This window comes from Lagopus muta, chromosome 1 (genome assembly GCF_023343835.1).
Source record: "Lagopus muta isolate bLagMut1 chromosome 1, bLagMut1 primary, whole genome shotgun sequence".
Taxonomy (NCBI): domain Eukaryota; kingdom Metazoa; phylum Chordata; class Aves; order Galliformes; family Phasianidae; genus Lagopus; species Lagopus muta.
The window spans coordinates 7,180,991-7,204,784 of NC_064433.1; the positions used below are offsets into that span (position 1 = coordinate 7,180,991).

General features: G+C 43.3%; 1 protein-coding gene across 4 annotated transcripts in view; it reads right to left on the reverse strand.

Moving 5' to 3' along the window:
- Positions 1 to 23,794, reverse strand: part of FRMD4A (FERM domain containing 4A) — a 355,674-nt gene that overhangs the window by 203,641 nt on the left and 128,239 nt on the right. Inside the window, exon 1 of one of the 4 annotated variants that reach the window (XM_048962854.1) lies at positions 21,195 to 21,384. The exons of 2 other annotated variants lie outside the window; for them this stretch is intronic. In XM_048962854.1, the coding sequence (XP_048818811.1) occupies positions 21,195 to 21,203 (9 nt within the window). In that variant the 5' untranslated portion in view covers positions 21,204 to 21,384. Of the gene's footprint in view, positions 1 to 4,366; positions 5,001 to 21,194; positions 21,385 to 23,794 lie in introns of those variants that run through there. One more of the 4 variants, XM_048962830.1, reaches the window with a different exon arrangement.

The window sequence follows — 23,794 nt, forward strand, 5'->3', positions numbered from 1 at the left end:
TCCTCTGACGTTCTCTGACTAAGTTATGATATTACAAACAGAAATTAAGTTTCACATCCTTGTTATTTTGCTGCTAACTCTGCCAGGGCTTGGCAGAAGGGAGAAGAGCAGCTGTTTCTCAGGGTGATGAAGGAGGCTGGGGCATCACTAATCTTGTTTTTTTTTCTGCCTTGACTGCAACATTCACCCAAGGCAAAGTAAGCACAGCCCAACCATATGTAAGGAAGTCCTCATGAATGTCACTTTAATCTAATAGGCTCCTGAATATTTAAGCATGCATATGTATATATATATGTATGTATTTGTACATATGTGTATTTATGGGGAGGTAGAGGGGGTGGCTATAAGAAAGAAGGGGACAAATACTCTAGCAGGGTCTGTTGTGATAGGATAAGGGAAAATGATTCCAAACCAGGGGAGATTTGGATTGGAGATAAGGAAGAAGTTTTTTACAATAAGGGTGGTGAGGCCCTGGAACAGGTTGCCTAGAGATGTGGTGGATGCTGATCTAGCTGTAGGTGCCCCTGTTCATTGCATACCTGAAGGTTCTGCAGTGTCTGTCCCCGCATGGCCTCCCTGCTTTGGCCCCATCTCCCTGCCTGGGTTTGCAGAGACAGCCAAGTCCCACCTCACTCAGCAGCTCGGTGGCAGCCCGCTGGTGATGACAGCTAATTAAGAAATGTCATGTCAGAGGCTTCCCTTTTATCTTGTCTCATAGAGACCAGAAAAGCTCTCCAACACTTTTTGATAATGGGGGAAAGGAAGCATTAGTGCAGCAACAGCAGCTTTTCTGATAGCAAGCTGACAATGTGGCGAGTACAGGATGTCCTGGAAGGATGTGGCAGCTCATGCCATGGGGATGCAAATCTTTACTCAAACTCTCACACACACATAGGGCTGAATTCATTCCAGATGAGTTCTTGCAGGACTAATTAACTAAAATCCTTGTCAAGTGAAAAACTGGCCAAACTCTACAGCCTTCACTCGATATTCCTGCTGTAGACAAATGGTATCAAGGTAGGTTAGCTTAAGCTGAGGAAGGATTTTTTCTTTAGAAACAAATGGTTACTTCTCATTTGTTGTCTGCTATAGCCTTTCTCTCTTCACTCTGATACAGTGGGCTTGTTGGTTTGGTACAAGATGTTAAAGCAGGTGTCTACTGGTCTGGGAGTAGGTTACTGGTTCTGCAGTCCAACATCCATTAAAAGTAGTTTTTTTTCTAAGGAAAAAAAAGACAAGAACAAGGCTCCAAAGACCACAGATTCCCACTTTTATAAGTAATTGCTTGGTTTGGAGCAATGGAAGGCATCAGAGACTTGGAAAGAAGAACATTACAGTGATAGATCGCTCATTCAGCAATAAACCTAACACAGATGAAGATGCATTGGCTGGAACAACCTTTGAGATCATTCCCAGGAGGGCCCTGTCACCTGGCAGCCTACCTGCCTGTAGCCTGTTCAGCCCTGTTGGTCTGGCCCCATTCTCCTAACCCAAATATCAGTCATACTGGTAACGTTAAAATGCTTGGTAATGGGTTAACAACCTCCAACAAACCTGGCAACTAGAATGATCTATAACAGACAGAGCTTTGTATTTTGCCCTTCCTTCATACTGAGTTGTAGATATTATTTTTAGCATCATTCAATGGGCAGGTGGTTTAAGATCAAACACCGCCACAAGGCAAGGCAATGTATGAGTAAAGCCTGAAAATCATGCCTGACAGAATGATCCCCCATTTGGGATATTAGTTCTCACTTATCCAGAATTCTTTCTGCTTTAGTTCTCAGGTAGTAGATAGATTTTAGAAGAATCCAGTCAGTGGAAAACTTGATTGCTCATAAGGGAGTAGTTATTTCCTTGATTTGCTGTAGGCTGGATTAGATTCACAGCCCTGATAGTGAGCCCAGATAGGCTATCACTGCTGAATGTTAAGGCATCAGTCTCTACAGAGGAAGAAGAGGGATGAGGAAGCACAAAGCCCACACTGCGGCTCTGTGTCCCTGCACAATGCTGTACAGACACCCAGCTCTTCCAGAGCCAGCTGGGGGTCTGACACAGCATGGCACTGCACGATGCATGGCACACACATGTCCCTTCATTGCAGTTTTATCTGTGACTGCAGTGTCCCAGCTGGGGAAGTGTCTTTAGGTTTCTGGAATTATACATTTGAAAGACTAGCTCAAAACTATCTGAGAAAACAGGCACTCATTTCATGGACTGAGGCCACTTGCAGCTGTGAAGAATTTTGGCCATTCAGCATCTGAAGGGGGGGCTACTGCAAAGAACGGGGCAGACTCTTCAGCAGGGTAGGACAATGGGAAATGGTTTCAAACTAAAAGATGGGAGTCTGAGATTGGATATAAAGAAAAGTTTTTTACCATAAGAGTACTGAAGCACTGGCACAAGTTGCCCAGAGGTGATGAATGCCCCATCCATGCACTCAAGGCCAGGCTGGTCTGGGCTCCGAACACCTGATCTAACTGTAGGCATCGTTATTCATTGCAGGGGAGTTGGACTAGATGATTTTTAAAAGTCCCCTTCAAATCATTCTCTGATTTTATCATTTAGCCCATATTTTATTTTGTCTACTGTAAACTACAAGAAAAAACTAAACTAAACTAAAAATCCCCACCAGAAGAAAGACTTTTGCATGGAAGTAAGACATGGACAAAAGAACGGACAAAGACTAGATATAGTTTCAAAACAGTGTGCATGATGGGACATAAAAAAAACAGAGAAGAAACGATTCCCTGTGACTTCTTTGGTGGCTCCCAGAAGTGCAAGAGGCTTTTCTTGCCCTTCAAACACAACCATATGAATGTAGGAATGCAGCTTTGGCTCACAGTGGCCTCAGACAACTCAGACGTCCCTGGATTCCTAAATCCTGGCAGTCTCTCAGATACTGCTTGGAGTGATAAAATCCCTTTAATCACCCACTGTTCAGAGGCACCTGTCCCAAGGAGGAGGGGACTTTCAGACTCCTCACCGTCAAGCACCCAGCTTGACAAAGTGATGCCAAGCTACAAATAGCACAAGAGGCCTCATGGTGCCAAGCTTATGCTGCAGTAGCCCAAAGGAAGCCCCATCCACTTCCCACACACAGCAACTTTCACAGTGTGCTGCTGTCATGAGGTGCAGACACAGCACCTTTGCTTGCCACAGGGGTTTACACCCTAGTTTTTCTGTAAACAGGGCTTTTAACTGTGTTTTTCTCTAGGGTGCTGGGGAGAGCAGTTGAATGCACAAAGGTAATACGCTTTAAATATATTCGTATCTTACTGCCCTGAAAGCATTTTAGTATTTCATCCCCCCTAAAAAAGGCTTCGACAGGACAATCCCCAGGTGTTTCCTCTACCCCCATCTCAGCAACCTGTAGGAAGGGCAATAGGGCATCCTCCAAAAGGCTGTGTAGAGCAGCTCGGATCCCTTTCTCCCACAGTACAGATGGGCACCTCTGTACCAGCACCACAGGCTGCAAAGCTGGCAAGCCCTCCTGCTCTTTGCTTTTGTGGTTGATGCCTGAGATTCCTCATGAGTAGACCTTGAAATCTGAAGCATTTCATTTAAAGGATGACTAAACGAGCTCCTGTGAAAATTCAGAATGTCACTCGCCATTTTATTTTATAATAGATCGAATTCACTAAATGCATAAATTACCTTGGCATGACCTTTTTTGAAAGAGACAAATTTCCTGACATGCCCCTCATTCTTGTTTTTCTCCCACGAAATCCCCAAAACTTCTGAAACGCAGCTGTCTCCGGCTATGGCAAAGAACATGAGGCTGTGTTTGAAAAATCAGGAGTCTCTTTTGAAATGTTTAAAAAATCTTAAGGAATTTCAATGATTTCAAAGAAGCAATTCTAGATTAGCAGTACTTTAAAGTGTGTGACATAGCCAGGAGGAACAACTTGATGTTTTCAAAGCACTTATGTTTGTTCCTTCATCTCTAACTAACCCAAAACTCAAACTACTGAAAGACTACCTCACAGCCATCAAAATCCCCAAGCCAAAGACACTTGGTGCTAAGCAATTACACAGCTTAACACTTCTCAGTGTACTCCTTTTGCTCCTCAAATTGTTCTGACCCAAACTGTCCCCCTTTGCACGTGCTTCACCAGCACTGTAGGTGACACACAAAACCAGTGCAAAACATATCCTGCCCTGAAGTCATTCTGTTCCAGTTTACATATTGCCATTTGCAGTAGAGGCTTTGCTGTACCACAAGGCTGCTAGCGCCGCATCCACTGCTAAGCAGGAGATGTGAAGGAATTAAGCCAGTGCAACCCTAGCACACACCATTAACTTTGTATACTGCCTTCTGGATTGCTAGCATCCTGATTTAAATAGGAAATTGTAGCTTACTTACGAATACATCCATTAGTAGGTGCTCCAGCGTCACTTCAATATCCTCTAATTTAGCTGCTAAAGTCATTGTGAAGTCAGAGAAGAGCCCTCAGGAGTCCCAATCCAAGCTGTGTGCAGCCAGAGCTAATTCTTAAGCTGTAGCAAATGAGTTTTGCACAGATAAAGAAAACCCGAGCAATCAAAATACAGCATCTGAGTGCAGATGATGTCTGGACTCGGTGCTGGCTGTCAGTCCTGCTTGTGGGACTGAGGATTATTCCATGTGTGCAAAATGGAAGCAGAAGCTGCAGTGTGTGTGCTGCTTCCCTTTCAGAGCTTCACAGTCAGAAACATGGAGTTATATCTGGGAAACCACAACAGAGGGAGGGAGAGACACACAGAGGGAGAGAGAGGGGAGGAATGGAATAAACCGCTTTTGACGATGACTGATATTTATAGGACTACTTGTTTTTGACTCCAGTCCATTTCTCTGTTCATTTCTGACCTTTCACAAATGGCTCAGCACACTGGAGCGTATTGTAGAGTGGGGGCAGCAGGTCCTGCAGAAGTTGGCTGTGACCAGCACTGGGCCAATTCACACAAGCGCACCATCAATAGCTCTTTGTCAGAGCATATCAGGCTCTGCTCTGTAGCAAGTGACAGGGGAGAGCACAGACGTGTAAAAAACAAGGAAACAAAAGTTGTTTGGATGCTAATTATTTCTTAAGGGTATTAATAGATTCCCTTACCCATTCCCCAAGGCGTCAGCTACAGTAAGTGCTGGGTGACTGCTGGGGTTGTGTACGAAGGGGAAAAAACTCACATAATCCTAGAGATTTGGACCCTGCGAAATCACTGGCACCCCTCTGAGATGTCCTCACGCTGCTCAGCCCCTCAGCTCTGCAGCATCCCCGTAGAGGTAGCCAAGCTCTTTCCAGGGCAAGACTCTTCCTTTTATATATTTATGGAAGGTTAAAGCATGATCCTAAGTATTTGGTCTTCCTGCGTACATCTGCTCCTACTTAAGTCAATGGAGGAAAGGTGACATTGCTGTTTGCTGAGCATTTCTTGGCTGCAGCTCTCATTGTACTTTATGTAGCAGTAATATATGGATGGATCTGGATCCCATCGAAGCTAAATCCAGTGGGAATTTCTTCAAGGATTTTCATTAATGATGGCTTGTAACCAAATAGAACAGAAACCGAAGCAAAAAAAGGACAAATACTGGAAGACTTGGTAAGAAATGGTACTGAAATCTCCTAGGACCCTAGACTGGGCCAGTTTCACCAAACTGCTTTCCACGGTACCGCATTACTCTGCCAAAGTCTTTTGTATTTGTTTAATAAGTACATGCAGTATGAAATTTCAGAGTGAAATTGTGCATGTGATGTATTCCAGACACCAGGAAAGAAATCCAAACAACCCACAGAAGTCTGCCCTACAGGTTTCAGAAACTGAAGATCAGTATTATTTATAAAGGTGTTAGATGGATGGAGTTGATGGAGCTTAGAGAGACCTCAAGTCATAAATTCTAACTAAATGTCCTTAGAGTTATAGCTGAAATCACATTTTCAAACATCTAGCATCAGCATCTGAACAGTAGCTGCCTTTGACGGCAGAGTTTTACTAGACAACAACGTGACAGACCATTTGGGACATGTTATGATGGATAGTTCCAATAGCAAGGAAGAGCATGTAATTCATTTTCCGGATGGACCAGCTCTCATCTGCACAACGCCCTGCATCAGATAATAAGTTGGTTGCTCCAGAAATAAAGCCAGCACAGGACACGTGCCTGCTGCAGAGCAAGGCAGTTCATCATGCACATGCCACCCTTTCATTAAAGATTTGACAAAGTGTCTGTGTTCACCAGTCGGAGCAGAGGGGTATTTTAATGAGCACGAAATATGTTGGGAGGGTGCAGCACTGGAGGTGGCAAAAACTCAGGGAACTGTATTCAGAGAGTCACAGAATCATTGAAGTTGGAAAGACAAATAATGTTATCTGGTCTGACCGTCAGCCCATGCCTGCCATGGCTCTAGACCACGTTACTCAATGCGACATCTGCTCTTTTCTTGAAAATCTCCAGGGCTGTAGTATGATGATGGGTAAGCTGGCATGCAAGGCGGGTGTGGGTTTTCCTGAAGACAGTTTCACAGTGATCTGCTCTCTGGAAAGTATTTGCAGAAGAAGACCTGACTGCTGGTAAGCTTTCATCTCCTCTGACTCGTGGAAATTCAGATATCTCAGTAAGCTTCTACAGCTTACACAAGAGCCTGCTGGGTACAAGAACTCTGGCTGTAATTTAGCAGTTCCCCCCATCTCTGCTCCACAACAAGCAGTGCTCAAGCCACTTGAGCTTGAATATGCTTGTGAATATGAGTTAACAGAGATCCACGAGGACTGAATTATGCATTTATCTGCCCCTAACTGACACTACTGTCTAACCAGTCTGATCACAACAAGAACTGTACTGGAACTGCACTGTACTGGAAGTGAGTGATCATTTCTTCCCTTTACACACCCATCATTGATTTCACAAAGGCTGTGTGTTAACTGCTGAAGCATGTGATTAAATATCTTTTTCTGTGGGATCTCTCTGGGCAATAACTCAGGGTGACCACGTCACTTGTTCCCTTGACTATCCCTGTATCTGTATTGCATTGGTCACAGAGATAAACAGGAGACATCTTCCAGGGTCAGAACACTGTGTGCACATGACAGATTCGTTGATACCAACACAGGCTCATTTTTCCCTTCACAAAGATGAATTTTAATATTTCAAAAGCAATGGAGAAGATAGTGGCAGGCACAAGAAAATGGCTTTGGAGGACACATAATGGTTTCCCTGATTGCCAGTCTAGAAACGGTTGGCCCTAAAGGCAGCACTGGTGATGACAAGGAGGTAGAAGGGCTTGCAGATTCTCACCCAGATGAAGATGTAAGTGGCCTGTGATTTCCATTATCATACAAGTAAATATCAGACAGATTATTCTCTCTGAGATGTACCATCTCTTAAGCTCTTGCACTCTTAATATTCAGCATAGCAATTCTTTTGCTGATGAGTATTAGCTGTCTTTAGAGAAGGTCAGAAATGTGGTCAGAAAATGCTGTTGATTGAAAAATTTGTTTTCTGGAAGTAAGTTCTGTGGAATTTCCCAAGTCCTAGACTGCATGGTATGTTGTGACTAAATGTTTCAGATTCAGAACTAAACACAATGAGGCAATATTCTAAACTTTAGAAAATATGTAGAGGATGAGAGAAAAAGAGCATGACTCTTCGTTGTCATGGATAGCACAAATGAGAACCACAGAACTGGGTCTAAACAGAATGTTTTCACACACAACAAAGATCAGGGACATCTGACTCTGTCCTGTTGACTCTCTTCCAACTCTCAGTTTAACCTGGCTTACCCCAAATGACCTTTCTTATGGAAACAGCCACCAAAATACAATAAACTGAATTTAGCTGAGCTCTCCAGGGATTATTCCTAAACCCTCTGTGCAAGTGTGCACATGTATCATGGGCACACAAAAATGAGATTCCATGTAATAGTGAGAAGCTCTAACTTGGTCAACTCTTTAATGCAGTAAACCCAAACAGTTTATTAGATAAATCATTATTTCTATCTTTGCTAATGCCTGAGAATTTATTATGTTGGCCTCTGCAAGAATGAGACCTCTTCTATTTAAAGCAGAGTATCCATCTGACAACACACCACAGTATTTCTGCAGAACAGGATGTTCTTCTACACCCACATTTTTCCACTCACTTCCTTCCTAGTTTTCTTCTGCCTTTTGGGAAAACAAGAAGGGAGCTGAAAAGTGAAGACTTTTGGAATATTTTTTGCTAAAATTAGATTTTTCAAAAGTCTTTCAGAGTTTTTTCAAAGATGAAATGTTATGCATGGGCACTCTGAGTCCCAGAATTGTTTTCCTAGGACAATTTCAGGGATGGTGTGGTTGGTAATGGTAGGAAGAAGTCACTCTGCTACTGATTGCTGAAGGGTTGGCTTGCAGACAGGGGTGCTAACACCAGAAGAGAAATTTTAGTGGGTGAAGCCAAAAACAGACAAGAAAGGGTTAAGAGCAGATCTGAGCCTAATTAGTCCCAGGATGTTATGCTTGGACTGGCCCAGCTTACAAAGAATGGAGCTGAGGAGTCTGATGAGTACAGACAGATTATTTTTACACATGGCAAGAAGTGTGCCTTGGTCATGTAACCCACCAGAGAAGGGGCCCGGGATCACCTCCACTGATTTAGCAAGGGCACAATTGTAAATGTGGATTATGAATGTGTGTGATAAAGGTGGGTGAAGACCACTTTGGGGCATAGTCTTTCCCAGCCCATGGAAATGGTATGCAATGGAAAGTCAGCTGCAGGCAGACAAGCCATGTTTCTAACTGAAAAGTAAGGAACTTTTTGAACTCTGCTGTAAATAATCAAGGTTAGGGTTTGAAAAAGTCCTTTTGGACTTCTACACTTTATTTTTTTCCCCTATTTTCTCTTCTGTTCAGAGCAAATAATAGCTGTACTGCAACAAAGCATGAATCTATTCTTTCTGGGGATAGTGAAGTTGGAGGTCTTGTTCTCTTGGTAAGCTTGAAAGACAGGGAAACATCAAACTTCTGAAACCCCCCTTCCAGTTTCAGCTTTCCTCCCATACAAAAAATATGGTGGGCGTAGAAATACATCCACCTGATTCCTCCAGGTGGACTGCAGTAATCCTCTGACTGTAGCTGATGGTGAATCATAGTATCTTCCAGCTGGCCAAGAGTGCTGCCATCTGCCTCCATCATGGTTCAGGGAGCTATAAGTCAACCTCATCTTTCAGTAATTTTCAATGTCAGCTGAAGGTCTGGGTGATGATTTTTACAATGAATGTATTAACCTAATGCTGCATCAGAGGGTAAAGATCAGCTTCTGGTCCAATCTCAGAGCCATGTCCAGGGTGAAATGCAACAAATTCATGTGAAGAAGGAATCTAGCTCTGACTGTGATGGTTGGACCAGGTGATATGATGGTTGGACTAGATGATCTTAGCGGTCTTTTCTGACCTTAATGAGTCTTTGATTTATGACTCAGTATCTCCAGAAGAGATTCCTGTGAACCTCAAATCTGTGCAATTAAGGCAACAAGGACATTTCCTTTGGAGTTTCTGCAGGCATCTGAGATTGAATACATGCTTCTTTATCTGAGCAATGAGGAAGCACAGTTTTCAGGTGATACGGTGATATTCAAGGACAAAGGCCTGCAGCAAGGCATGATGAGTGTAAGTGAATGAGCAATAAAGCAGCAAATTAAATTTAATGTAGCCAAACTTGGAGTAATGTTCTCAGCAGGAAAAATGTACTGAACTTCACATATAAAATTACGGGTTCTGGGCTCACTCAGGAGAAAGATGTTGAGATTATTGTAGTTCTATGAAATGTCACTTAATTGCTCAGTAGTGGTGGAATAAGCAAATTAAATATTAACAGTTACCAAGGGACAAGAAGAAGAGGGAATTTTATCATGCCACCAAATAAAACCGGGGTTCACTCTCATCTTGAAGAGTATCTACTGATCCCTTTTCTCCAGAAATAATATAGTGAAAACTCAAGGAAGGGCAATAACTATAATTCGAAGTTTTTTTTTTTAAAAAAGAGGTCCATATAAAGAAATTACTAAATAAGCAAGATGAACTTTGGTCTGGGAAAGCAAAGATACTTGAGGGATAAGTGAAGGAGATCTATGGAATGAGGGTGAGTGAGATTTAACATGAGCAAGTGTAAAGTCTTGCAACTGAAACTCTTCTCTGAGAAGTTCTTTATGAAGACCTTTGAATCCAAGAATATAGCAGTGTCACAGACTCTGTGATGATGCCAGGTATTTAGATACTACTGATGAATTGCATGGAAGGTTTATGCATGATCAAGTGGTAGAAGTGATGATACACTGGTTGCTGATCAACAGCTTAATCAACTTACAATTGTGACCAAGAGCTGCCTGTCTGTCTTGTAGCACGTGTGGTATTTTAAAAATAATTATTTCTGAAGAGAGTTTTACACACCTTTATTTCCCTTTATTTATAAGTCTTCTCTTTTTCCTAAAGGGATGGAACTCCATGGAGGGGAATGTACTTTGACTTGGAGCTGTATTGATTCTGTCCATCCTCTCACTCTTAATGGGATGGAGAAGTTATTTTTTGCAGTGGATGGCTTTGCCAGGCCAGGGCTGGCCAGCACCATCAGATGAAGAATGTATGTGGGAGTCCCATTCCTGACCTCCTGTCCGCAGTGGGATTGACATAACTCCGTAACGCAGGAAAAGTGCCTCTTCCACACGACAACAAGATAAATGTTTTGATAAGAAAGTCCCCAGATGGGAAACACCAGCAGCCCTGAGATATTAAAAAGAAAGAAAAAGATGACTGGAGTCGAGCTGCCCAGGCAGGTTTAGCATTAGGACTCGCTCCAGCCCTTTTACAGCCCTGAGTTGGATGTATCTGTTTTATGAAGCAAGCTTAGTGTCAGTAAAATGGAGTCTGGGATCACACTGCCTCTGAAGAGTCCCAGGTGCCGTGCAGTGCTCGGCTTTCACGTTTAAAAATCACAGCTATAATTTCTGTTTTATTGTTGCTGTATTCAACCAGCATCCCATCTCCTTCGTGAGCACGGCTGCTGCTTTCTGTTTTTACTGTCCCCTTTGCATTGCTCTCTCCTTGCTGGGTGGTCCCTCTTTCCCTACAGGGCCCACACCACTCTCTGCAGCAAAGACATTGTTTTATTTTCATGATCTGAGTGCCCTGAAAGCCATCCTGTGGCTGGAAGGCATCTGTCTCCTGTCCTTCTCACATCCACTCTCATTTGAAGGCCGCTTTTGGAAGTGGAGAGGAAACCTCAACTTTTCTCTCTGACTTTCCCCAGGGACAGAAAGGGCAATGAAGATGGATGACAGTGGTGTCCTTTCATCTTCTACACAGATGAGCTGAGCTAGTGGTGCTCATATGGGTCTGGGCTGTTTAAGCCAGAGAAATAGGGTTGTGGCCAAGGAGGACCTGCAGGAATCAAGACTCCCACATGTCCTCAAATCTGTCTCCAGGACAGCAATTTATGCAACACAGTTCATGTAAAAACACAAAGAAAATATCCCCTTTTCTAATTCTACTTTTCTCAGCCTCACCATTCAATGTCCCAATGCATTTTGCTTACAGAGGTTGTGGATACCCCATCTCTGGAGATGTTTAAAGGCCAGACTGGAAAACCTAATCTAGCACTTGATCCAGTGCTTGGAAACCCTGCCCATGGCAGAGGAATTGGAACTGGATGATCTTTGAGGTTCTTTCTGATTCAAGCCATTCTATGATCCTAAAATCTCTCCTCACTTCACTGAAGCATCACCCATTTGTCTCTGGGCCCTTGCATTTCTGAAGGTGACCTGCTGGGTAAGGCTCCCACACTGCTGCCAACTTCTTAGGAGATTGCTGTGCTATGCATGTGACCAGAGATGTCCAGATGCCACTGAGTCACATGAGACCATTATTCAGCTTGCTGGGATCCCCCTTCAACTTCTCTCCTTTTTGCAGCAAATCAGCTGCATTATTAAAATGATTAAAAATAGGCTGAGCTCACCCAAGACTGCATCTATAATGGATCAATTGCTTTTTATACATTTTTGGATCCCTACAGTGCTGCTTTGTCATGTCACTTGCAGTCGTTTGGGTGAGATCTTGAAATAATAGGCACATTCAAGAGATATAAATATAGCTGTTTATTGCCTTAAAATGGGTCTGCAGACAAATCACAGCCCCAGCTTCAGGTACTTGGCAGTTAAATCTTCTCCCTCTGTCCTTTCTCTCATGGACCTGGATCAAATGCTGGACTTTGCAACTTGGAGAATGCTTTATCTTAAGATATAAGCTCTATTTCTGCTGCATAAAATTGATTGCTTTCTAGGCCACTGACTTAATCAGTCCTTGGTGTTAGCTTGGATTTGATTCCAGTATGAAATAGTACAGAGTTAACATTGAAAAGCAGCAGTACAGTGAAATAAAAATAAATGTGCTGCATTGTGCAGCTTAACGGGGTGTTAATTTCTTCGGAGCGCATAAATAGGAGGCACAGAGCACATCTGTTTGCTGGCACTGCACTGGGGAAGGGGAAATTTGGAGTTTTGTAACAGGGACAGGCTGAACTTTGTTCCATGTTTTGCAGTGCTGCACAAAGTCTCCTCTGTAGAATATCCAGTTAATTACAAATGATATTTACAGTCCCCTTGTGATGCATGCCCATATTTCTGCTGTTAGGATTTCTTCAAAGCCTGGCACCACATGAGGGCTGGGGCCCCAGCGAATTATAGTGGTTGGGTTGGAAGGGACCTTAAAGCTCATTCAATTCCCATCACTTGCTGTGGGTTGCTTGCCACCCACAGCTCAGGCTGCCCAGGGTCTCACCCAACCTGCCCTTGAGCACCTCCAGGATAGGGCATCCCATCACCATCCCTAACTACCCTCTAAGTAAAGAATTTCTCCCTCCTATCTAATCTAAACATGCCTCTTTCAGTGGTGTTGACAGCTGTCCTCCACGCCACTGGTATCCATACAACACCCAGATTTTTACAGAGGGATTATATCACCCACCCACCATTCTGCATGGCCAGGGCTCAACCAGTGAACACGGCACACAGTGTGCTGTTCTCACTGCCCTCCCTGCTTCCTCCTCCAGCTCACTTTGCACAGGGCTCACAGAAATCACCTCCAGGCAATGACAGGACACTACCTGGACACCACCAGTACGACAGCGCATTTAGCAACATTTGCAATGTTTCTTCCTACATGACATATTAATTTCAGCTTGTAAAGGCTTGATGACTCCAAAAGAACCAATGTCCTATACTTCTAAACCACGCACAACATAAAATGTTGTAGAGATGTCAGGAGATGGAGTAGAGCAGGGATTTTAACCCCCTTATTTATGAGGCTGCACAGTTAATAGCCAGTGGGTGGGAGAACTTCTCCAGAGGCAGACTGGAGCAGAAACCTGCACTCCTCCTGACCACCATTAGAGATCAAGGAGGACACCTTCCAAACTATTCCTGACAGCTCTCAGTACCCCATTTTGAAATGCACAGGATCATAGAATCATCTAGATTGGAAAAGATTTTCAGCATCAAGTCCAAGCATCATCCTGACCTACAGAATTTCACAACAAAACCATGTCCACATTCACACATCTCTTAAATACGTCCAGGAATGGGGACTCACACCAATGCCTGATCACACTCTCTGTGAAGAACTTTTTCTTAATGTTCAATATAAATCTCTCTCTGTTGCAACTTGAGGCCATTTCTTCACCTCCTATCACTTATCACCTGAGAAGAGACCAAAACCTTCCACACTGCAACCTCCTTTTGGGTAGTTACAGAGAGTGATGGAGTCTCAACTCCCTCTCCTCCAGAATAAATAACCACAGTTCTCAGCTGCAAAGCAATCTCAAAGCAATCACAGCAAAGCTGTCTTTCATTTAACTTGGCCAGAGGATGTCCCAGAGGTCTCCACCTTTCTTGGAAGAGGTCCTCACCTCCCCATCCCTCTTTCCATCCCCTTCCTTCCTTCATCCTCAGAGCATTTCATCTTTGGGAGAGTCCTTCCACAAAGCAGAACCCTCTCCCGATTCCCCACTGCACCAGCACCCACCTTCACCCCCACGCTCCCAGCTCACCTTGGGCAGGGGTGCACAGCCCCTGAGCTCGGCCGGCACCCGTGAGTGTCTGCAGAGCCGTGGGAGCTTGCGCCGCATCCTCACGTACTTTTTCATTTCCAACATTTTATTCTCAAACCCTTCCCTCTATTCTTTTTTACATGTTGCTACTCAGTTGTAAAAGGATGCTATCTGCTCACAGGAAAAAAAAGATGATGAAAGCTAGAGAAACTCCTTGACACACTCCTTATGGCTTTACGTATTCCACTTTGAATTAGGGTGCCAAACTAGGAGAATGACACTGCAGACTTCTGAGGCATTAAAAAAACATGAATCAGACCTCAGCATGATTTTTTTTTTTTTTTTGCTAAAAAAACAGGCAGTCTTCAACTATAGAATTAAAAAAAGAAAAGAATACTTTTGGGGTCCTTTCTCTTTGCTCCTACTTTTGCTATAGTTCTTTGTACTTCTTTTCCCAACACTAGTGAAGGACAAAAATCTTCTGTTTTCATGCCAAGTCTGGTATTGTCAGGTAATGACTTAGTTGGAGGAATCAGGGCTTTAGGAAGGTCTCAGGAACTGTGATACTCCTGGGAATGCCCTTCTCCAAACCAAGTCTGGCATCTGTAAAGGTCCCTCATTGAGCAACCTGCAGGGGGTTGTATTGGCTTATGGCAGCCTTGTTTTGTTCTCCATGGTCAATAGAGATCAACAAGGACTTTTAAAACAAGGCCATTCATCCTGTGGGCATTCAGGCATTCTCTCCATGGACTGTTGGAGAGAGCCTTAGCAGCTCAGTAGGATGAATCCCCTCCTCCAAGCTTTGGTGTGAGCCAGGAGATAGGAAGGGACTCTTTGTTTGGCTCTGCCACTCTGCTATCCTGCCACTACAGGTAGTCCTAGGAAGAGATTTAGTTTGGGAAGAGCCAGAGGACATCTTTTTCATGTCCGTTGTCATCACGAAGTCCACTTTTTGCAGAGCAAAAGAGTTGCCAGCACACCTATACAACCAAAAGATGCATTAATTGAATTTCCCAGGTTGATCCAGGAGGCAGACTGGAAGCAACAGGACAACATGATATGGGAAAATGACCTTCTGGTATCAAGTCTAGAGTTTGGTTTACCTCTGGAGATGTGATCAGATCATACAAGATAGGCTTTCTGGAGATAGTAACACCTCCTTAACTGCTTCTGCACTATTGTATGTTCTTCTCCTACCCAAGTGAGACCCCCCCCAAATGACCCCAAGGAACAAATGACAGATGAAAATAAAAGTACTGAAGCATGGCATAACATGATGTAGAAATAGGTTGAAGAGGCAGCAATCTCCTCCATGGCAGTGCTTGGCTGAAACAATCAGTAATTCCTCCTCATGCCATGGCTCTATGGGGTGGAATAGAGATGACAAATCTGTCACTGATTATGCTCCATTACATCCTCACAGCACTTCCTGTGCTGCCTGCAGGGTAGATATTCTCACTTTGCTTTTAAAGAATTTCAGGTAAAACAGACAGCCAACATCGCTGACAGCAGCAGCAGCCTGATGCTTTGGTGTTTGATCTTTTCCCTATCCATGTATAAATGCTTAGAGGACCCAGAAATCACCACTTTTCTGGGGCATTTACCAGGAAGATACCTATTAAAAGGACATGGTGCCTGTGCACTATGCTCCTTAGCAAGAATTGTGCTGAAAAAAGAGGTCGGATCCAAACCCTGTGGATCAACGAGTACCTAGTGGAGCCTATCTGCTATTTCAGATGAACTCTAGGAGCTCAGCAGTTTGGATGTCACATGTTTCTCTGCAGATTGTCTCTTCTTCCCTCTTTCCCATATGAAGCAGCACTCAGCCCAAAGGCTCCAGCCAAAGCTTTCTGTCCCAAAGCTGTCTGCCTGCATGCCAGCTCTGCCTTGCTCTCTAAGTGTCCTCTAGCTACCCAAGAGAAGCCTGAATGCTCCTTGATGAGTTCAACAGGGGACAAATGGAAAGCACTTGCAGGGAGTGCCTCTGGAAATATAGCTAATGCTCGCTCCAGGGTGACAGGTTTTGCTCTCCCGGGTAACCCTGACAGATCCATCAGGAGGCACTTAGTTATAAAACCCCAAGACCTCTGCAAAGGAACCCCTGTGTTTGTGCTGCTCTGAAATGTCTAGTTAATGTAAAAGTGAAAAAAAAAGAAAAAAAGAAAAAAAAAGGCAACATAATGGGCCTCTTTAGAGGGGTCTTAGGCACTTAGTGGAAAGCAGGAAGCCAAGGTCTGTATAATTAAATTGCTAATTTCTCACCAGATCTGGCAGGCTACGTTCACTTGTTAAAAACAGGTTTGAGCCCCACAGCAATCTTTGTTTCAATCCTGGGCTCAAGCCAGTGTCCTTAATTTCTCCAGCCTTGAAGAATTTCCAGTAGTGTTATACTCTTCATCAGAGAGCTGCCCTATAGCAAAGCCCAGACACCAAGTAAAGTCAAGATGACCAACTTATTTGTTAACAAAGAGACTGCTAAAATGACACATGTGCTATGCTCTATGGTGTGGTCCCTCTCACAACAATGTTCACTCGCATCTTTTTTTTCCTTTCTTTCCATACTTAAGAAACCATCTGTGTGAGGATCCCACCAAACTCAATAAGTCCCATACATGTGAGGTGCCACACACATACCTGAGGAAGGACTGTCTTGTTGTCTCCCTATTTTTGCACAGTTTCTACACTGTAAAATAAATACCAAGGCCCAACTGGAACAGGCTGCCCAGGGAAGTCACCATCACTGGAGGTGTTCAAGAAAAGAGTAGTTATGACATTGAGGGACATGGCTCTGTGAACGTGGTGGTGATGGGTCAGCGGTTGGACTAGATGATCTTGGAGGTCTTTCCCAACATTAATGACTCTATGAAATCATAGAATCATAGAATGGTTTGGATTGGAAGGGATCTTTAAGATTACCTATTTCCAACCCTTCTGCTATAGGCTGGGACACCTCTCTCTAGACCAGGTTGCTCGCAGCCCCATTCAGTCTGGTCTTGAATGTTTCCAAGAAGGGGGCATTCACAACCTCATTGGGCAACCTGTTCCAGTGTCTCACCCCCCTCTGTGCTGTTTACTAATCAAAAACAATTTTGGGACAATTTTGGAGCTGACACACATTCCTTGATTGTACCTCTCTCCTTCTACAGCATCGAGATTCACCACAGGGACAGAAAGCACGTGAGGGCCACAGTCATTTTGCCAGGAAAAACAGGCAGTTATGGAGGTATATGGTGGGATATTTGGGTTTATTCAGTGGGGAGGACAGAGGCACATGGGAAAAACAGCTTGGAAATCAAAGTGCTCATCTCTTTGAATGGGGCTGGTCCCCAACAGTTCCTAACAGCCCTCTCACTGATACAGGTGGGCAAAAGGCTCAGAAAGGCAGAGGGGAAGGCAGGTGACATGGGGTGATTAGAGATCCCTAACAAAAAACATGCAGCAAACAGATGATACGTGAATAAAACCTGAGAGAAAAACACTCAAAGAACGCTACATAATGGTTGACACTGCATCCTAGGAGGTCCCTACAGCTTTGGATTGTATCACAAGACTTCAGTGCCACCTAAGCCATCAGCTGAAGCAGTGAGAATCCTGCTTGATGGTTGCAGAAGATGGTTTGGGCTATTGTAAAACAACTCTTGAAGGCATATGAGACCCTCAAGGACAGTCTCTGTGGTGGTCTTGACATTTGCATCTCCATTGAACTGGCCCTGGGCATGAATGAAACGAAACATAAGGAGCATTCAACCCCAGGAAAGAAAATTTCTAATTTTCTTTTGTTCTTCTAAACATCTTCAATGTTTCTGATAAATGTGAACTTTAAAATATATGGTCTGCTTCATTTCATAAGGATGTTTTGGTTTGCTCTGAGTCAAGCACCAAGGACATTCAGATTTTATTTATGTCACTGAAGCAGTCACCTGTCACGGTCAAATATTATGGTTTTTTCCTCAAGAAGAGGATGGAGACAAGATGACTGCAAGAAATTAAGATATCGTGGCTTAACAAATTGCTACTCATTAGCTTGAAATGAAGATACTTGCATGCTTCCAGCGCATTTCAATATAACATAAAACATAGTAATTTTAATTAATTTAATGGCAATAACTTTGCTAATCAGATAATTCAGTCATTTGCCTACTGCTCTGCTTATGTAACTGGTTTCACTGGCTGGAGGAATGAAGGGACACACACACATGGGCCATTTCCCTTTGTAGGTCACCTAGAAAACCATCTTTATGATGTTCTTAAATACATATATTCTGTAGAAAGAAGATTTACAGGGTTTTTTTTTGGAAGAATAGGCCAGTTTTGACAAATGTTTAATGGGGAGACATTTATGACTTTTTAGTTAAAATCTGGAAGAAAGCTTTGCCCCAGTAGGCAGAGTGCTGAGTGGTTGGAGGAGGACTGCACAGGACACCTTCAGCATCACTCTTCCACATCTCTAGGACATGCTTCACCACTCACTATTACAACCTAACCTTTTTCCTTGTTCTTTCTTTCTTTTTCAACAGTTATCTCCCCAGGGTGGAAAAGTCTTTATTTTTCCCCTCTAGTGTTCCCTCTAGTTCTGCCAACTCTTTGAAAGGGTAGATAACTGCAGGACAAGGGGAAATGGTTTTAAGTTGAAGGAGGGAAGATTCAGGTTGGATGTCAGGGGGAAGTTCTTTACTATGAGAGTGGTGAGGTGCTGGCAGAGGCTGCCCAGAAAGGCTGTGGATGCCCCGTCCCTGGAGGTGTTCAAGGCCAGGTTGGATGGGGCCCTGGGCAGCCTGGTCTGGTATTAAATGGGGAGGTTGGTGGCCCTGCATGTGGCAGGGGGGTTGGAGATTCATGATCCTTGTGGTCCCTTCCAACCCTGTGATTCTGTGATTCTGTGATTCTGTGTAAAAGGCAACTTCAAAAAATGCAATAGGTTCGGAAAAGACAGCATGTAGAATTGTTCAAGAAAGTTTTTCTCGGGCAGCTTTACACACTCAACTTCTGAGAACAGCACCAGAACGTAGGGGAGCAACTGAGAAACGTATCCCCACTGTGGATGCAGTTGCCAACCTTGAGTTATTTTGATTCTGTCATGTATTTTTGGACAGATCGCAAAAAAAGCTGAGAATCTACATTTCCTAAGGGCCTCATGAGAGCTATGATCACTAAGGACATCATGAACTGAGACCTGAATGCATTAGCATACCTTCTGGTCTACAAGGCTTCTAAAAAAATACATGATCTGTGGCTTCCCCTGAAAGATCTAGAGTTTTTGTGGTGTGTGAGTTCCAGATAAGCAGCTGCACCTCATCCAGAGATGCAAGGCCAGAAGAGTTTCTCAAATGGCAGCTTGGGTTTGAGCAACTGAATCAGGCTCTTGGATTGGGTAATCTAAATCACCCTTCACACACTTTTGGCACTGTAGGAACTCTGCATTTGGTAGCTAGAGGAAAATCTCATCCCAGGCTCCAAGCCTCATTTTTTGAGAGCTGCTGCTAGGAGTTGGTGGTGAAACAGCAACAACAGCCATGTTGGACATGAGCAAGTTGACATCACACAAAGAGATATTTGGCTATTCAGCAATGCTCATTATGTTCCTGTGAAGCTGTCTGTGTGTCTTTGGGGGCAGCTGTACCTCAGCTGGGATGTTCCTGCCTGAGAAGCCAATGGCAGCACATGGGTGCTCACTGGGGGGGCATTGATTTTCCTGAGTTGTCCATGAACCACAGACAGAGGGCGCCAGGGGAAGACCACAAGTGCTACTTTAACAGCTGTTACAATCACAGCATAACCAAATTGTGGATATGAAAAACCTCTTACTTCATTGAGATAATAATTGGAATCAACTTCAGTATATTTGAATTCACTTATTATTTTTTGCCTTACACAATTCCTCCATAAAGTAAAACACTTCATGTTCCCCTCCCTGCTCAATCCTGGCACTGGGCACAATTCAGTGCCTACTGTGTGCCATTTCAAAGGTGGTTGTGCTTCAAAACTGGGCAAGGAGAATGAATCCTCAATGACAAATACAGAATCTTGCATTAAGCCGTAACCACCTCCTCCCTATATATGTAGGAAGCAATTTCCTACATTGCAGGACTAAATAGATAAGGAGCATTCAGGCTCGGAAAGATGACAAAGGGAAGATATGATCAAAGAGTACAAAATCATGAAGGACACAGAGATGGTGAATAAAGAAGGATTATTATGATTATTCTTATTTTTGTTGTTATTTTATTGTATAACACCAGGACTTAGGACTATGCAATGACACTCTGAGGCTGCATATTTAGAAGGAGAAATGGCTTTACATTACAAAAATAGGGAAAAGATCACTGGAGGAAGCAACTGAAGCCAGTGAAGTATATAGGTTAGAAATGGAGTTAGGCAAATTGGCACAGGAAAAGTCCATAAAGAGTTGTTAAGCATGACCAAATCAGGAAGTGGCCGAAATAGTGATCCTCGGCTAGCAGAGGATATGCTGGGGAAGGAGCTCTCCAAACTTGCTTTGTTTTTTCCTTCTTCTACGTGGTTGAGGCTGGATGTTGGGGCAGGTGAACATTGGTTTGACCAGCAAACCTCTAACATTACAATACTGGCCATGTTGTCAGAGAGAGTTCTCTTGAGAGTGATTCAGAGCATGGCTGTAATTCAGCTTCTTCCCTCCCTCACTCTCCCATGGACTGCAGAGCAATGCAGGGGCAGCATAAAGTACATCAGACACCTGAAATTGCTTAGTTTGAATGTCTCTTTTTCTGACTGATTTGTGAAATGCAATAGCAAGTCAGGTGTCTGAACCCCACTGCTTTTAAAACTCTTAATCTACTTTGATGTTTTTTACAGTCTCTCCAGGCACCTCCATGAAACCTCTGTGAAAATCAGGCCTGGAATAATCTCTTCCCTTTTATCTCCCGAAGCTCAGATAGTGCTTGCAAAATGCCTTGTGACCCACAGATAGATGCTATAGCTTCTCCATGCTTTGCAACCATTATTAATGAGGCCTCTCAAACATTAGATTGCCTGAAAAATGCATATTTTGTCTGTTAGCAAGAATTATTTCAGTAAGTTTTCTTTTGACAGATCACAGACAGTGAATGCAGACACACTGGTGGCAGCTCCATCAATCTCTGACTTTTAAAGCTGATCCCCATTCCTCTTACCTTCCCCATATCACACAGGCAAGTTGAGAAAAGAGGAGTCTTCAAGCCTGGTTGGGCAGCTTATGTGCGACCACGTCAGATTGCAGACTGAACCACATGCACCAAAACCATAAATCAGCTCTGCAGTGTGAGGCTGCTAGAGGAGAACTCTACTACATGTATTTGTCACATATCCAGGGCTTATTTCAGAGAGACCCTGGTACAACTGGCTTTATCAGATAAGCTTGCTGGCTGTGCACTTTGGTCACACACCAAAGCAGTGGAAAAAACAAGCAAAGTCCCAGATCAGATCCATGTGCAAAGTCTAAATAAGTTCCCTCTGCAATTTTTAATTTCTCTGTCACAAAGGTGGAAGAATTTTTCTGGTCTGGAGAGAAAATGACATATTTTGCTTAATTTAGGGCTATGCTTTTCAAAATAAAGAAATATAATCAAGCTGAATTTTATGACACAATTGTTTCTTGAGCAATTTAAATGTTGAAATGATAAAAATGAGCTTTCCTGGTTTGTCAAGAAAGACTGGCTCCCCTTTTTGTGTAGCAGAAAACATTAGTTGAATTCAGCCTGAGTCTGTGGATAGTTTCAGTTAGCCTGAAACTGCATTTATTAGCAAAGAAGCTATCCATCTGAAAAATGTTATCTTGTTCTACCCCAAATGTTCTTCCATTGCCTAAAAATGTCCTACTTCTAGACAAAGCTATTGTTCAGCATAGATTTAAACCATTGTGGTTCATTGTCTGGCGCTGCATCTCCCAGGGAAAGCAAACCAATTAAGCTGTTCTATTTTGGAGCCTCAGTGCCTGTTTGCGCAGTTATTATGTCATATAAGAGAATACAGTCTTATAGTCTTTGACAGATATGACTGCACTTCTTATAAGCAAATACCCTGTGTTCAGCAACTTTGAGATAGGAATGGCCACAACAGAGCTTAGGAAAGCAGGAAAAGCCATCTGAAACCAATGGAGCATCCTTCATCTACATCTATGTCAAGCGCGTGTACCAAAAGCTCCACCAAAACCTGTCAAGTAGTAAAATAAAAACATGGTTCCTGAACCCTGTTGATACGAGATGACTTACGTGTTGAAGCACAGGGAACTAAGTCCTTTTTGAACTTTTCATTATACAACACATTTCCCCCCCCCCCCCCAAAAAAAAAACAACCAACACCTGTTACATGTAATGATGATTGTTTTCATTATTTTACAGATCTTGAAGTTTGATTGAAGGCTTCCTCTCTTGTTATGAAATAAATACAGTACAGTTGAAATGAATCATGTTTGTCTTGCCAAGTTGTCTCTGCCTTTGTGTCAAGAAATAGAATTATAGAATCATTAAGGTTGGAAAAGACCACTAAGTCCAACTGTCAACTACCATGCCCACTAAACCATGTTGCTCAGTGCCACATCTGCTCTTCTCTTGAACACCTCCAGGGAAATGTGTGCAATGTGCCCTTTTGGTGAGGTTGATGGAAGCAGGGATGGAGGTGCCCTCTTTACTACAGTGATGATGGAGCACTGTCATGGGCTGCCCATGGAACTTGTGGATATCCATCTTTGGAGATTTCAGAGCCCACCTAGGCATGGCTCTGAGCATCCTGCTGTAGATGCTTGGAGCAGGTGGTTGGAAGAGACAATCTCCAGAGGTCCCTTTCAGCCTCAGCCACCCTGTGGTTTTGTGATTATGTGCACATGTCCTGACCATGGTTCACAATGACTGTAAGTCACTGTGTGTACAGCTGGTCTCTTAACACATCTGCTCCTGAACCTGCACTTACCCTCACAGTATCAACAGCTTTCATTTTGCAGGCTGCAAGTAGAGTACATCTATTCATTTTATATTTATTTTACCAAGCAGACAAAAATATATTGGCCAGATTTACAGATCCAATGCTTTCCCTTTATCCAGCAAGGCAGATGGACCAGGTTCCCAGCTGCCTAATGCCCCTTGGTGACTCATCTGCATCTGTTAGCTACTACTGACTCAGATAGAACTTAGGGTGGTGACCTGTACAGTAGAAACCTTTCATTTTCTTAGTCCACTCCCTCTCAGGGATATTTTCCAACCATCATCTCAGGAGTGAGGTTAAAAAGGAACGTGCAAGAGCACAGATTCGTAAATACTGACTTCCATATACATTATTTGATTGGCTCTTACAGCAGGGTTGATCTGACTCTCTGGTTGTGGGAACAGCAGGTGGCCTGGCCCAGCCCAGACTGCACTGAATCTTGGGGATTTATCAGTATTTATTGACTGTACATTACTTATGGAGGTCATCTTTATTTTCAGCTCTCCAAGACATGTCCTGCACTGCATACTCTATGACTCTGAATTATATTCCCATTCTACTCGTGTGGTTAAGACAAGTGAGTTGTTTGGTTCTGCCTGAAAAAATAGTTCACATCCCAGTACTTGCTTCTTACTAAGCAAATTATCCCCATGCATGCTGTTCAGAACCCAAACCAAAGGTTATGCCACCAAAAATATCCAAACTGTACTACAGGAGGAAGAGCTGCAGAAAATCCACAAACAACCTAAAAATGAATCATAGAATCATAGAATCTCCAAGGAAAAGACTTACAAGATCACCCAGTCCAACCATC